The sequence below is a fragment of the Taudactylus pleione genome, unplaced genomic scaffold (assembly GCF_031769625.1).
Source record: "Taudactylus pleione unplaced genomic scaffold, aTauple2 ptg000470l, whole genome shotgun sequence".
In the NCBI taxonomy this organism is placed as follows: Eukaryota; Metazoa; Chordata; class Amphibia; order Anura; family Myobatrachidae; genus Taudactylus; species Taudactylus pleione.
In genome coordinates, this window is record NW_028284872.1 from 44,918 (window position 1) to 61,518 (window position 16,601).

At 50.4% G+C, this 16,601-nt stretch overlaps 1 protein-coding gene across 3 annotated transcripts in view; it reads left to right on the forward strand.

Moving 5' to 3' along the window:
* LOC148504042 (dystrobrevin beta-like) overlaps positions 1 to 16,601 on the forward strand; it is a 64,028-nt gene that overhangs the window by 37,607 nt on the left and 9,820 nt on the right. For all 3 annotated transcript variants that reach the window (XM_088448873.1, XM_088448874.1, XM_088448875.1), the window contains 2 exons: positions 12,990 to 13,146; positions 13,443 to 13,532. In XM_088448873.1, coding sequence (XP_088304999.1) covers positions 12,990 to 13,146; positions 13,443 to 13,532 — 247 coding nt within the window. The remainder of the gene's footprint in view (positions 1 to 12,989; positions 13,147 to 13,442; positions 13,533 to 16,601) is intronic.

A 16,601-nucleotide genomic window follows, 5' to 3' on the forward strand; every position in this document is an offset into this window, starting at 1 on the left:
CACGTCCTGTTGCAAGTGGAGTTGTCACTAAGATCCGTACAATTCTAAATAGCCCGATATTATTCCGAGTTGCTTATGCTGGCCCGATATGTGCACCATTTGCTATATAACGCAAGATCCATACTCAACTCTGTATCGGGCCCTCTTTGTTCATTGCATTAATCTGAGAATTTCCAGAATGATCTCTTATAATCTTATGTTATTTAGCGCCTCGCTCTCTGCCCCTGACTTTGCCACCTACTTTACATTTAAAATTGTCTCCATACGTCAGGACATCATATCCCACCAGACCCTCAGCACTCCATCCACTCCTTTCCCGGCCCACCCCTCCCCATTCAACTTCCCAACTCTGACATCCTTCTCCCAAGTATCTGGAGAGGAAGTCATGGCCCTCATCCGGTCCTCCCCCCTTCCACCTCCACCCTTGGCCCAAAACCCTCCCGCCTATCTCCCTCTGCCTGTTCCCATCTTGCCCACCTCCTTAATCCCTCTCATCTGGCACTGTCCCTTCTGCATGCAAGCATGCCCTTGTCTCTCCTATTCTTAATGAAACCTACCCTTGATCCTAACCCACTCTCCAACTACCGACCCCTCTCTATCCTCCCTTTTGCTTCCAAAATCCTTGGGTGTATTGTTTATAACGGCTTACCGCCTTTCTTTCCTCCCACTCCCTTCTTGACTCATTTCAGTCTGACTTCTGTTCTCTCCACTCCACTGAAACTGCCCTTACAAAATTCAGCAATTACCTCCTTGCTGCCAAATGTAAGCGCCACTACTCCCTGCTCATTCTCCTTGAACTCTCTGCTGCTTTTGACACTGTGGACCACCCTCTCCTGCTGCAAATCCTTCACTCCCTTGGTCTACATGACACTACCCTCTCCTGGTTATCCTCCTTCCAATCTGACCGTTCCTTCTGTCTCCCCTCATGACTCCACTTCCCTGCCACTTCTACTAACAGTAGGTGTTCCCCAAGGTTCTGACCTTGGACCTCTCCTATTCTCCCTCGTTCTTGGACCTTCCTATTCTCCCTCTATATAGTATGTCCTCTTTAGGTGAACTCTTTTGACCTCCAATGTCATCTCTTAGCTGATGATACATAGATCTACCTTTCCTCCCCTGACCTCTCCCCCTCTTTCCTCACTTGTATCTCCAACTGTCTCTCTGCTATATCTTCCTGGATGTCCCAGCACTTTCTTAAACTTAACATGTCGAAGACAGAGCTGATCATCTTCCCACCCTCCTACATAACCTCACTTCCCACAATTTCCTTATCAGTTGATGGCACAACTATCTCCTCTAGCCCCAAAGTGCACTGTCTTGGCGTTATCCTGGACTCCTCCCTCTCCTTCTAACCACACATTCAGCACCTCTCACAGTCCTCCCGCTTCCTTCTCAAAAATATTTCCACGATCAGACCCTTTCTTATCCTGGATGCTACTAAAACTCTCATCCACTCACTGGTCATCTCCAGACTGGACTACTGTAACCTCCTCTTATCTGGCCTCCCAGACTACCACCTCTCTCCTCTCCAATATGTCCTCAATGCTGCTGCTCGGCTCATCTTCCTCTCCAAACATTCTACATCTGCCTCCCCTCTCCTACAAGCCCTACACTTGCTCCCTTTCCCCTTCAGAACCCAATTAAAGACTCTTACACTCACTTACAAAGCCCTCACCCAATCCTTTCCCATTTACATCTCTGACCTCATCTGCCCTCACACCCATCTGCCCTCTTAGCTCAACAAACGCATGCCACCTCTCCTGCTGACTGATTACTTCATACCACTCCCACCTCCAAGACCCCTATCAGACTCTCCACCTCACTACAAATGTCCAAATGGACTCTCAAGACCCACTACTTCATCAATGCCTTCCAGCTATCACCCTAACCCCCGGCTCCATGCTCCTGGCTCACTGTTGACACTAATCTGTGTCATGCCTGTTTGTCTGCCCCTCCCCTTTAGAATGTAACTCTCACAAGCAGGGCCCTCTACCATCTTGTGTTTCTCCTTCCCTTACTTACATGATCATCTATTCCTAACTCCCCACAAGGGCACCTAACACTTGGGTGCTTTCGACCTGCTGTTATTTGAGTGTTATGATCGCTAATGCAGCAATGTGTATAAACCATGTTCTTGTCCTGCATTGTATTGTACCATAAGTCACTGGTTTCTAGTTCACTTATTTGTTTATGCATTTATGGCACTACGGAACACCCCATGTTCTCCAGTATATATCGGCTGGTCTTCACTCCCATTGTTTCCCTGTACTGGCCTCTGCATTGTTCTTGTCTCCATACATCTAAAATGATCCAATAAATCCAAGACATAGGGGAGATTTCCCTTTTGCCATTTTATCCTGGGGAGGGTGGGGGGGGGGGGGGTGATAGCACCACTTTAACAATTGCAGTACAAACCACAAAAAGTATTTCTACTTCAGGGTCCATAGGGTTCCACAGGATACCTTGGGGTATAGTTGATGACGTCAGGCATCGGGCACCATAAAGTTAAGTTTTCAGCCTCCCAGGATGCACTAGGGTCCCCCTCCTATACCCCGCGCCCGAGCCAAGGCATCTCAGTTTTGTTGGTGCCCGGCTCGGAGTCGGATGCACCTGTTTAGAGGGGGGCTAAGGATAGCCCCTGAAGTTTTCTACAAGGCAGCTGTGGCTGCACATCTGGAAGTACAGCATGGACAGTCATTCTTGACGTCCATGCTGTCTTCCCTCCCCCCCCGCCGGTACCAGAATGCCGGTACTGATCCGGGGATGCTAGTAGGCATCTGGGGTCACAGCTAGCGGTGACCCCAGATGTTTGGGACCATGGCCGAATTAACGGGGAACAGTGGGTAAGCAGCGGGGTCCCGCGGTGGGTCCCCGCTGAAACATGGTCCGGAGTCCCCAGGCTGCAGCGTGGAGCCAGGTTTCGGACCTGCGGTTCCACTACCCCCCTGGGACAGCGGACCGCAGCTGTGCGGTAGCGCTGCGGCGTCCCAGGGGTTAATTCCATGCCAGGGGAGCGCGCCTTCCCTGTACACAGCGGGCACCTCCCCCGCTGCACACTGCCCTCTCTGCACCTGCCGATTGGCCCTGTGGCAGCGCTCCTCCCCCAGGCCGGCCTCCTCTCTGCTCCTCGGTGGCCATCTTTGTATGGTGAACGCTGCTGGAAGCTGCTGATCGGTGGCATCGTGGCCTGGGTCTCCCGGCATACCTCTCCTCCGTTGGAACAGGTCTGTGTATGCAGCGCTGAGTCCTACCAGGCTCTGTGTCTGCGTAGTTGAGGATCAGCGCTGATAGTGCAGGGATTGATTTCTTTGCATTGTATGTGACTGCTGCTAGCGTCTGCTGCCTGTACTTTCACTTTCTACTGTCAGCCTTTTTAACTGTCCCTGCTCTTCTTCTGCTAAAGCCCTTGCGGTGCGGTGATTGCAGGGCGGTTCTCTCACTATACTAACGAGTATCAGTGAGAGGGGTCACATACTTACCATCATGTCTGAGAGTGATTTTCCTCTCCAGCTTCTGTGTACTACATGTAAGGTACCTATAGCGGAGGGGGAGGGTTGTGCGGAGGGGCTATGTCGGCCGTGTTTTTTATTGACGCGGCCAATTACTGTCACGGCTCCGGTACAGGAACCGCCCTGGGCTTGTTTCTCTTAAGCGCTTACAACCCTAGTGGGCCAGTTAGCTCCGCAACCTGCGTTCCCTCAAATGTGATTGTCCCAGCAGTCAGTGGTGTCGTCACCCATGCAGGGGTTCCCGAGACAACTGATGGTACCCCACAGTCTCCCTATTTCCCCTCCTCAGGTCTCTCATGAGCCTGCGTGGGTTAATTCTCTGACAAGTTCTATGCAGCATTTGTCAGACATGTTACAAGGGGAGTCTGTGTTGCGGCCTCACAAGCGGCCGGTGGCGTCTCTGTCCACTCCTTATGAGGATGACGAGGGGACGACCGATGATGGGGAGATTCTGGTTCTGTCGGACCAAGAACCTCTCCGTACTAAAGAGTCGGACGCTAAGTCTAAGGTTTATATACCTGGCCTTATCCGTGCAGTCCGCACAGCTTTAGTTATTGAGGGTGATGATCCTCCGGTGTAAAAGTCCAAATATGCCTTTTTCAAAGATGTTAAGGGTGACGCCACAGTGTTTCCTCTTTCGGGTCAATTGGTGGACCACTTAGAGGAAGCGTGGAAGCATCCTGGCAGATGGTATCAGCCTCAAAAACGTTTAGCAGTGGCTTATCCGTTTGCGGACAGTTATTTTGCTAAGTGGGAATCCCCACCACAGGTGGATTCTCATGTGACACGCCTGGTCCGAAGTGCCACGTTGCCCATGCCCTCCATGTCCTCCTTAAAGAATGCCACGGACCGTAAGGTGGAAATCTGCCTGAAGTCCGTTTATTCCCTCGCGGGGGGGCAGCCAGGCCGGCTATGACCATTTGTTGGGTAGCCAGAGCTATGGAGCGCTGGGCTGATAGTTTGGAGGCGTCTTTCGATTCCGACTGTTCGGCTGAACAGACCGAGTTGATAGGCAATCTCCGGGATTCAACCACTTACATTAATGTAGCGGCTTTAGATATCAGTACCCTAACTTCTCGGGTTTCTTCGGCAGCTGTGGCGGCTCGTCGCACCTTATGGTTGCGATCTTGGAAGGCGGACGCTGATTCCAAAAAGGGTTTGGAAGCTTTGCCTTTTAATGGAGAAGTCCTATTTGGTCCGGATCTGGCCAAAATTGTAGCCACGCTGGCGGAAGCCAAATCGGCATGTCTCCTGTCTGCTGCAGTTCCTTCCAGTTCAGGTACGTCGTCCTTTCGGCCTTACAGGGCCCAGGGTAGGCCTAAAGCACAGTCCTTTCCCCGTCAGGCTGGCCCAAAAAAATCGGCCAAGCCCCGGAAGCAGGCCTGGAGTACCAGACGTCCGGCCCCTAAGTCCGATGACAAACCTGCGGCCTGATGGTCCGGGCCTCCCTTTGGGGGATCCCAGAGAGGGAGGCCGCCTGCTACGGTTCGCCCAGTGTTGGTCGGTAACCACGACAGACAGTTGGGTTCACGAGGTGGTTTCTCACGGGTATGCCCTCTCCTTTCGGCACAGGCCCCCATCCCTATTCTTCACCACGGGTCTTCCATCAGACCGGAACAAAGCCTCAGAACTGCGGAAGGTTTTGCACACTATGCTCCAGGCTGGAGTTATAGTGCCTGTTCCTTTCTACCAGAGGGGCCGGGGTTTCTATTCCAATCTGTTTTTAGTGCAGAAACCCAATGGGTCGTACCGTCCGATCCTCAACCTAAAAGCACTCAACAAGTCCTTGCGGGTGCCGAGGTTTCGGATGGAGACCCTACGGTCCATCATTCTGGCGCTGGAGCCTGGGGATTACATGGTGTCGTTGGACATACAGGACGCTTACCTGCATGTCCCTATTCTTTTGCGCCATCAACAGTTCCTCAGGTTTGCAATCCGCAACGATCACTTCCAGTTCCGAGCGTTACCTTTTGGCCTGGCGACAGCGCCACGTGTGTTCACCAAGGTTATGGCGACTTCCCTGCGGCTGCAGGGAGTCCGCATGTTGCCGTACCTAGATGACCTTCTGTTGGTGGCAGGATCTCTGGAGCTCCTTCTACACCATTTGGATCTGATGATTGCAGTACTGCAACGGCACGGCTGGTTGATAAACTGGCAAAAGTCCACCCTGATCCCGTCTCAGAGGATTCTGCACCTCGAGCCTTGTTGGACTCCAGTCAGCAGAGGATCTTTGTGACGGGGGAAAAGATCTCTGCCTTGCAGTTGAGGGTGCGCAGTTGTCTGCAGAGTCGCCGTGTGTCTCTTCACTCGGCAATGAGGTTATTGGGCTCCATGGTGTCCGTATTCGACATGGTGGAATATACCCAGTTTCACTCCAGACCTCTGCAGCAATTGATCCTCTCCAAATGGAATGGACTGCCTCAGAGTCTCAAGTCCCAGACGATGGTGCTCTCTCCGGAAGTTCGCCTGTCCCTTGCCTGGTGGTTGCAGACGACCCATCTCAACAAGGCTCGTCTGTTTTGGGTGGCCAACTGGGTCCTATTGACGACGGACGCCAGTCTTCGGGGCTGGAGAGCGGTCTCGGGTCCACACTTGTTCCAGGGCAGATGGACTCAGGCGGAAAAGGAGCTTCCGATAAACATCTTGGAACTCCGCGCCGTTTTCAATGCTCTCCAGCAGGCCCATCGGGTTCTCCACGGTCATCCCATGCAGGTCCAGTCGGACAACGCCACCACCGTAGCCTACATAAATCGGCAAGGAGGAACCCGAAGTCGGGCGGCACTCGTAGAGGTGTCCCGCATCCTGATCTGGGCGGAGCGCAACTCCCGGCCATATCAGCGGTATTCATCCCGGGAGTCCTCAACTGGGAGGCCGACTTTCTCAGTCGCCAGGACGTTCATCCGGGGGAATGGTCTTTGCACCAGGACTTCTTTCAACTTCTGGTGGACAAGTGGGGTCTTCCAGAGATCGACCTCATGGCGTCACGGCACAACAAGAAATTGCAGGTGTACGGGTTTCGCACAAAAGACGAAAAGGCGTCTCTGGTGGATGCCCTGTCCGTCCAGTGGACGTTCCGGTTTGCCTATCTCTTTCCTCGTTTTCCCTTCTCCCACGGGTAATCCGGAAATTCAAACAGGAAGGAGGGACGCTCCTGTTGATAGCTCCCGCGTGGCCCAGACGGCACTGGTTCTCAGACCTTCAGCGTCTGTTCGTGGACATCCCTCTGCGGTTGCCGCTACGACCGGACCTACTGTCACAGGGTCCTTGTCTTCACCCGGACCTGACTCGGCTGTCTTTGACGGTGTGGCTGTTGAGACGGCCATGTTAAGGTCCAGGGGATTTTCCAGCTCGGTAGTACGCACTATGCTGAGAGCTAGGAAATCGTCTTCTGCAAGAATATATCATCATGTGTGGCATACGGTCTTCCAATGGTGTCGACCGAGAGGTTATGCTCCTCGGGAGTTCCGTCTGTCTGGAGTGCTAGCCTTCCTATAGGCGGGACTAGATCATGGGCTTCGCCTTGCTTCTTTGAAGGTGCAGGTGTCTGCCTTGTCTGTCTGGTTCCATCGTAGGATTGCTACAATCCCTGATGTGCGCACCTTTATGCAAGGTGTTCTTAGAATTCAGCCGCCATTTGTTCCACCGGTGGCGCCTTGGGATTTAGCTGTGGTCCTGAGGGCTCTCCAGGGACCGCCGTTTGAACCACTGGGCTCAGTGGATCTTAAATGGCTGACAGCTAAAACAATTTTCCTTCTGGCCATCGCTTCAGCCAGACGTGTTTCTGATTTAGGGGCTCTCTCTTGTAGACCCCCTTTCTTGATTTTTCATGGGAACAGGACGGTGCTGCGCACTCGTCCTGATTTTCTTCCCAAAGTTGTTTCACGTTTTCATATCAACGATGAAATAGTTGTGCCGGCTTTTAACTCACCTGACCTGTCGGTGGGTGAGGCCACTTTGGACATTGTGCGGGCCTTAAGGATTTATGTTGACCGCACTTCTTCGTTTAGGAAGTCGGACGCCTTGTTTGTCCTCTATGGCTTCCGTAAAAAGGGTTGGCCTGCTTCAAAGCAAACTTTGGCAGCTTGGATCCGTATGGCCATTTCAGAAGCTTATCTTCATGAAGGTCTGCCGGTTCCATCCTCTGTGAGGGCTCATTCCACTAGGTCTGTGGGTCCTTCGTGGGCAGCTCGACGTGGTGCCTCTGCAGTCCAGATCTGCAAGGCTGCCACGTGGTCCTCGGTCCATACATTTGTGAGGTATTACGCGTTTGACACCTTCGCCTCTTAGGATGCTTTCTTCGGGCGGCGGATTCTCCTTCCAGCACAGGAGCATCCCCACCCTTAAAGGATACTGCTTTGGGACATCCCCAAGGTATCCTGTGGATACCCTATGGACACTGATGTAGAAAATATGAGATATGGTAAGAACTTACCCTTGTTATCTCTATTTCTACGAAGTCCATAGGGTTCCACAGGACTCCCGCCCTGTCGCACCTGTGCTGCAGATGGGCTTTGCTCTGGTCACCGGTTTTTCCGTCTCCCTCTGGTGAGAATGTGATTCTTGTGTGTGTCCAGATCTTTCTTCTCTCTCTTCCTTCTCCTCCTCCTCCTCCGGTATACAGTGTCATTTAATAAAAAAAAAAAACACCTCCATTTATACCTGGTATTAATAAACTAACCTGAGGCTGAGAGGGCTGATGGTCATCTCCTTCCCATCCTGAGTGATGTGAGGGTGGCTGCCTGCGCTGTCCCTCCTATATACAATAAGATAACCCAGGTGACGGAGTGACTGCGCGTTTATACCGCCGGGGCTGGACGGGACATAACAAATACGTAGCATTCTGCTTTTTTTTCCTGGGGATTTATTTTATTATATAGAACCTTGTATTTTACTGGCTGAGTTTGCTGACCTTCATATTACCGTACATGGCTGCTTTTGGCCTGGCTACACCCATGCATGCTTGTACGCAGACCAGGCACCTCTACAGTCTGCTCTACACCAGGCCCCAGGAATCTGCTCTGCACGATTGGATAGGGGATCTATAGGAGAGGTTTCATTCAGTATCTGATCTAGAAGACAGACCTAGGGGTCTAGTTACTAAGCAGTGCTAGGAGACAGAGTGAAAAGTGATAAGAAAGTGATAAGGTGCCAGCCAATCAGCTCCCAACTGTCATCTCACAGGCTGTGTTTGAAAAATGACAGTTGGGAGCTGATTGGCTGGTACCTTATCACTTTCTTATCACTTTTTCACTCTGTCTCCTAACACTGCTTAGTAAATAGACCCCCTAGTATCCATGTTTAATAAAGACTTGAGATATTTTTGTTTCACGCGAGTTACCCGTGGTGGAATAGCTCGTTACCCTGTGCCTGAGAAGATGCCACACCTGGACGCTGTTTAATGAATGAACTCTGTCTCTTTCCATGAAACCAGACACCTCAAACTTCAAGGAAAAACTTCTTTCATGTCCTGCCAGACGCTCCTGGGAAGTGCTGGCTCTGCAGGAGGCACTGAGGGTGCAGCTAATGATCAGATTGTGTGCATGGGGTTACCCTGGCACAACCACGTCACATAGCCTTTTATCATATCACTCTCATTGTCACCTTACATTGAAGAGCAGCTCTGGCTTCTGGGCTGAAACTGATCATAAATAAAAAGTGAAAGGTAATAAGGTGGGAAGCTGCATGCCAGACCTGTGTGTGGTGTGTATTGCTGTATTCTGCTCACCAGGTGGCGCCCTTTCACTGCTATCACTTATTTCATTGTAATGTTAGTTAGACATTGATGTAAATGAACTCAATCTCTGTAGCTGTGTAATGTGAGATGCAATCTGGCAGGAACATGACAAATAAGTTTAATAAGACAAATGCTGTTAATTTTTCTTTATATATTCCTCTGAATGATTCATGTCCAATCATTTTTAACTTTTAAATAATGCACTTAAAATAGGTTTAGTTTTCTTCATGCGTGCCATCACCACAATCGTGACTGTTGTCCAGCCAGTCTCTCCTTACAGCACATAGTGGGATTTTCTCAGGTCATTCCTTTCCCTACATCCTTATATCAGGGAGAGGAGTTTCCTCCAATCAGTCCTTATATCAGGGAGAGGAGTGTTCTCCCACCAGTCCTCCTATCTGTCCTTATATCAGGGAGAGGAGTATTCCCCTACCAGTCCTTATACTGCATCTGTGCTTATATGAGGGAGAGGAGTTTCCTCCAACCAGTTCTTCTATCTGTCCTTCTATCAGGGAGAGAATCATTCCCCTACCAGTCCTTATACTGCATCTGTCCTTATATCAGGGAGAGGAGTATTCTCCAACCAGTCCTTCTATCTGTCCTTCTATCAGGGAGAGGAGTGTTCTACAACCAGTCCTTCTACCTGTCCTTATATCAGGGAGAGGCGTATTCTCCAACCAGTCCTTCTATCTATCCTTATATAAGGGAGAGGAGTGTTCCCCCAACCAGTCCTTCTATATGTTCTTATATCAGGGATAGGAGTATTCTCCAACCAGTCTTTCTATCTATCCTTATATAAGGGAGAGGAGTATTATCCAACCAGTCCTTCTATTTATCCTTATATCAGGGAGAGTAGTGTTCTCCAACCACTCCTTCTATCTGTCCTAATATCAGGGAGAGGAGTGTTCTCCAACCAGTTCTTCTATCTATCCTTATATCAGGGAGAGGATCATTCCCCTACCAGTCCTTATAATGCATATGTCCTTATATCAGGGATAGGAGTATTCTCCAACCAGTCTTTCTATCTGTCCTTATATAAGGGAGAGGAGTATTATCCAACCAGTCCTTATATCAGGGAGAGGATTATTCTCCAACCAGTCCCTCTATTTATCCTTATATCAGGGAGAGTAGTGTTCTCCACCCAGTCCTTCTATCTGTCCTTCTATCAGGGAGAGGAGTGTTCTCCAACCAGTCCTTCTATCTGTCCTTCTATCAGGGATGAGTGTTCTCCAACCAGTCCTTCTATCTGTCCTTCTATCAGGGAGGAGTGTTCTCCAACCAGTCCTTCTATCTGTCCTCCTATCAGGGAGGAGTGTTCTCCAACCAGTCCTTCTATCAGGGAGAGGAGTATTCTCCAACCAGTCCTTCTATCTGTCCTTCTATCAGGGAGGAGTGTTCTCCAACCAGTCCTTCTATCTGTCCTTCTATCAGGGAGAGGAGTGTTCTCCAACAAGTCCTTATATCAGGGAGAGGAGTGTTCTCCAACCAGTCCTTCTATCTGTCCTTCTATCAGGGAGAGGAGTGTTCTCCAACCAGTCCTTATATCAGGGAGAGGAGTATTCTCCAACCAGTCCTTCTATCTGTCCTTCTATCAGGGAGGAGTCTTCTCCAACCAGTCCTTCTATCTGTCCTTCTATCAGGGAGAGGAGTGTTCTCCAACCAGTCATTCTATCAAGGAGACGAGTATTCTCCAACCAGTCCTTCTATCTGTCCTTACATCAGTGAGTGGAGTTCTCCCAGAATAGTCCCGTCCTTAAATCCACGAGTGTAGTATTCCCTGACCTGTCCTGCTCTTATATCGCTGAGTAGAGTTTTTCTCCGACCAGTCCTGTCCTCTTGTCAGTGAATGGAGTATTCCCTTTTGTCATTGTCCTGTGAGTAATATAGATAAGTGTTTTTCTGTCCTTTTAGCGGAAAATATTGTTTGACGTTGACTTCTATTACAATTATTACCCTTATTACGTTTCCAGTTTTCTGGTAATATTTAGCTTTCCTTTCTTAATGTATTTCATGTAGCCAGCGTTCCCCTCTATAAGACATAACGATGGGACTGGTGACACAGGAAAAGTTTTGCTTTCCCACACATTCATCACACTCATCACACATGGGTCAGTAACCTCATATCAGGCAACAGGCAGCGATTATCTCAGCCTCGTATCAGGCAACAGGCAGCGATGGTCTCAGCCTCGTATCAGGCAACAGGCAGCGATGGTCTCAGCCTCCTATCAGGCAACAGGTAGCGATGGTCTTAGCCTCGTATCAGGCGACAGGCAACGATGGTCTCCGCCTCGTATCAGGCGACAGGCAGCGATGGTCTCCGCCTCGTATCAGGCGACAGGCAGCGATGGTCTCAGCCTCGTATCAGGTGACAGGCAGCGATGGTCTCCACCTCGTATCAGGCGACAGGCAGCGATGGTCTCCGCCTCGTATCAGGTGACAGGCAGCGATGGTCTCCGCCTCGTATCAGGCGACAGGCAGCTATGGTCTCAGCCTCGTATCAGGCGACAGGCAGCGATGGTCTCCGCCTCGTATCAGGCGACAGGCAGCGATGGTCTCCGCCTCGTATCAGGCGACAGGCAGCTATGGTCTCAGCCTCGTATCAGGCGACAGGCAGCGATGGTCTCCGCCTCGTATCAGGCGACAGGCAGCGATGGTCTTGGCCTCATCTGATGTTAAACAGATTTTTATCAGTATACAGCCAGACTGGGACATTGTCACTACAGATGTAATTTGAATTCTATCATTCTAATACAAAGACTAATCATATTACAGCTTTGTATGTCTGTGCATGGACAATTACTATAACAATACTAAAACTGCAGTGATTGGTAATTGTTACAAGCTAATATTGTAACTACACTGGTCGAGTGTTGTATTATTGTGTGTGAATTTTTTATTACCATATTAGATTTGTTAATCTGACTTCCAGCGCTGCTTTAATTTATATATACATGTAATAAAGGAGGCCCTGCACTTTCATGGAACAGGAATGTTGTATAATATAGACTCTCTCCATAAGCCGAGCTCTCTGCCAATCCCGCTACTTGCTTCTGGGCCTCCTCGGCTAACATGTAGATGTGTCTGTACGCAGTGTGAGGCACCTTCACTTAGTACTGAGGCCCGAGGTGTTGTGTGCCTCGATTTCTGTGACCTGTGGGTGGGGTTAGCGATAAAGGGGCAATCCTCCTTGTTTGATGCCTCACAGCACTTTGGGATATAGTTTACCGGTGCCTCTGCCTCAGGGAGGTTCTGATGTAGCGGCACATGACAGCATTGCTGGATCTATATGCTGTATACACTGAACACAGAGGAACGACAGCTCCCCATAGGTGTCAGTGTGTTGTGTAATACATGTCCGGCCACGCTGACTGCGCTGTGCGTGCCTCCTATCGCCGGTTATTATTTTCATTTATTTTTTTAAATCCCAATCTGCGGGCCGTGGTTTAGGATGCGGGCTGTACTCTCACAGAGATATGTCAGTGTGTAGCAGGCAATTTGGGAATAACTGATGTTAACCTCTGCCATTCAACGGACAGTAAAATACTAAAGACCCCCCTGCTTGCAGTACTACATATTATCACACATGTATAGAGTGTAAGCCTGTGTGCGAGGCCTCCTGTCCTCTCTGCCTGTTATTCCCCACTCTGGCTCTTCACTACTTTTGCTCCCAGTTATAAAGCACAGTGGAAAACCCTTGCGCTGTATACATCGTAATCACACCCTGGATGTCTGTTCTCTTTCTCTAGGCACAAGTAGCGGGGTCTCCTCATTCCTCACCAAGCCATGGTGCCAATCGCTCCATGCCCATGCCAGTCCGCTCCACGTCAGCCGGCTCCACACCTACCCATGTTCCTCAGGACTCCATAGCCGGACTAGGAGATGTACAGGAGGCATTTGCACACGGTAAGTGTTTGCCGACTGCTTGACTAGTATAGAGGTGACATTACTATCAGAGTCAATGTAACGGAACATGATTTGTGGTCCCCGCTCGTCCTTAGCTGTATGTGGGTCCAGCACGGACACCGTACACCACTCGGCCTCAGCCGGGACCAACAAACGATTCCAGGCAGCTCTCTTGTGTCTATAACTCATATTCATAACCAATTGTAGTGCTTACAGGTGAGATCAGTGCTGTGTCTGAGGCATGAGGCACTGATTCCTGGTGGTGGATGACGTTTTATGTTTTGACTGGCTTTCAGGTACCAGGAGGAATCTCCGTAGTGATTTACTGGTGGCTGCAGATTCCATTACTAACACCATGTCTTCTCTGGTGAAGGAGCTGCATTCAGGTGGGTGCCCGGCCTCCTGGCCTCAGGTATTTATCCCTGTACGCCAGCAGTGGGTGAGACACCATCAGTGCTGGGACATGCAGAATACGTCTGGCCGTCTTGTGCCTCAGGCTCCTCTGATACAGACTGGTGTCCTGCATTCATAATGTTGGTGTGCGTGAGCACAGTGACTGAGAGCTCTGATACTGAGACTTTCCTAGGTTACTATTTTTGCTTCTTGTGCATTAGACAAGTCACTCTGTACCCTCTTAAGCCACGTCTCAGCGTTCTGTAAGAAATGTGTGCTCTATATAAGGACCAAAATGTTTGCAGCTCCTCCTGGACCCCACGCGTTCCGCATTCTACATGCAGCACTTTACACAACCGGCCCTCCAGGATTAATGCTGTGTGACTACAGCCAGGGCTCTAGTTTCTATAGGAACCGGAGGCATAGGTATGGGAAGTAGGTCAGGAACGGGATGTGAGGGATGAGACTGGTCACTGGGCCTAATTCAGACCCGCTCGCGAGCGCTGAGCTCTTGCAAGCAGGTCGATGTTGGCCCAGTGCGCATGCGCGAGACGCGGATAACGACGGGCAAGCCGTCGCTATGGGTCTCGCTACAAAGGGGGGTGTGCTGTCGATGGTGAGTGACAGCACGCCCCCTTTAGTGGGCGGGCCAGGGGCGTGGCTGGCCAGACGGAGGAATTCCCATGGGAACGCCTACCGTCTGGGGCCGGCCCCACTGACATGACAAGTGATGTCAGTGGGAGTGCTCTCAGCTCTGATAGAGCCGAAAGCACTCCAGGGCTTGCGGCAATGAGACCCTACCACAATGGTCTCGTCGCAAGCCCGATGGTCCTGATGGTCTGGACCATCGCGACCATCTTCCTGGCCGCTCGCTATAGCTGTGGGTGGTCACCCACAGCTATACGAGCGGCCAGGAGGCCGCTCTAAAAATTCAGAAGGTCGGCCCTGATTCAGAGCGAGCGCTATGTCAGAGCGTCCGGCTCTGAATCAGGGCCACTGCCCACTGACCCTTTGTCAAAGTGAATTCTACAAACTGTTAAATATTTCCAAAAATAATTAACAGGAGATGAACTAGACATTTATAAAAAATACTGTACAATATATACGGGTCTGTAACAACCATATTTCAGTATTTGTTGTTGTTATGGGATGCAATGGACGGAGTGCCGGCCGTCGAAATACCGACGCCACAATCCCGCTGCCTGACAAAATGCAGACGCCATTATCCCCAAGGGCATTAGCATCCCCGCATCTGCTTCCTGAATTGCCGGACTGCCAAACATCCAGGGTCAGGTAAGTATGAGCTGCTACCCGGGGAAGGGGGTGGGGGGGTTACGTTTAGGCACCCCCCGGGAGTGTTAGGGTGCGGGGAGGAAGGGGTTAAGGCTAGGCACCCCCCTGGGAGGAGATTAGGGCTAGCACCCCCCCCCCCCCCCCCCCCGGGAGGTTATGGTTAGGCACCACAAAGGGAGGGTTAGGGGGAGATGGGAGGGATAGGGGACTTACCTGTCCGCGTCTGGGTCCTGAACTGTCGGGCTTCTGGTGTGGGATATGAACGGGATCTTCAGCCGCCGGTATTTCATACCAATTCCATTATTATCCTATATTTATCTGGCGCCACAAGGGTTCCGCAGCACCTTACACAGTACATAAACAAATGAGCACACAAAAAAACAGTTATTAACAGTACAAAGCAGTGCAGGACACGGACATGGTTTATAAACATTGCTACATTAATGATCATAACACTTAAATAAGCAGCAGGGCGTTAGCATCCAAGCACATGAGGGAAGAGGGCCCTGCTCATGAGAACTTACATTCTAAAGAGGAGGGGCAGACGACAGGGGTGATACAGATGGGTTAGACAGTGAGGAAGGCGTGTTGGGTTAGGAGGAGAGCTGGAAGGCTTTGATGAAGTATTGGGTCTTGAGAGCCCATTTAAAGATCTGTAGATAAGTGGAGAGTCTGATAGAGAGAGGGGAATAGTTCCAAAGGTAGGGAGCAGCACGGGCAAAATCTTTGAGGCGGGAGTGTACGAGGAAGTAATCAGTTGGCAGGAGAGGAGGCATGCATTTGTGGAGCGATGTGGGCAGATAGGAGAATATTGGGAGAGGGCTTTGTAAGTGAGTGTAAGAACCTTGAATTGGGAGCCAGTGTAGGGCTTGTAGGAGAGGGGAGGCAGATAGTACATTTGGAGAGGAAGATGAGCTGAGCAGCAGCCTTGAGGACAGACTGGAGAGGAGAAAGGTGGGAGTCAGGAAGGCCAGATAGGAGGAGGTTACAGTAGTCCAATCTGGAGATGACCAGTGAGTGGATGAGGGTCTTAGTTGCCTCGCGGGTGAGAAAAGGTCTGATCCTGGAGATATTGTTGAGATTGAAGTGGCAGGACTGTGAGAGGTGCTGAATGTGTGGTGTGAGGGAGGAGTCCAGGATGACTCCAAGACAGCGCACTTTGGGGCTAGATGAGATAGTTGTGCAATCAATTGATAAAGTGTGGGAAGAAGTTATGGGGGAGGGTGGGAAGACGATCAGCTCTGTCTTAGACATGTTCAGTGTGAGAAAGCACTGAGATATCCAGGAAGAGATAGCAGAGAGACATTTGGAGACACGGGTGAGGAGAGGGAGAGAGGTCAGGGGAGGAAAGGTAGATCTGAGTATCATCAGCATAGAGATGATAGTGGAGGTCAAAAGAGCTGATGAGTTCACCTAGAGAGGAAGTATAGAGGGAGAATACGAGAGGTCCAAGAACAGAACCTTGGGGAACACCTACTGTTAGTGAAAGTGGAAGGGAAGAGGAGTCATGAGAGGACACAGAGAAGGACCAGTCAGAGAGGTAGGAGGACAGCCAGGAGATGGCAGTTATTAGTATCAAAATACTGATTTTATGTATTGTGCACAGTATGGCAGACAGGGGAGAGGGTGACTGAGTGATGATCTGATTAGTGTGTAACAGAATCCTCTCGCACGGGATGACTCACCGGCTGCGGGATCCCCATGAGTCAAAATGCCGACAACTTCGAACGGTAAGTATTAGAATTAGGGCTAGGCTGCGGGAAGGGAGG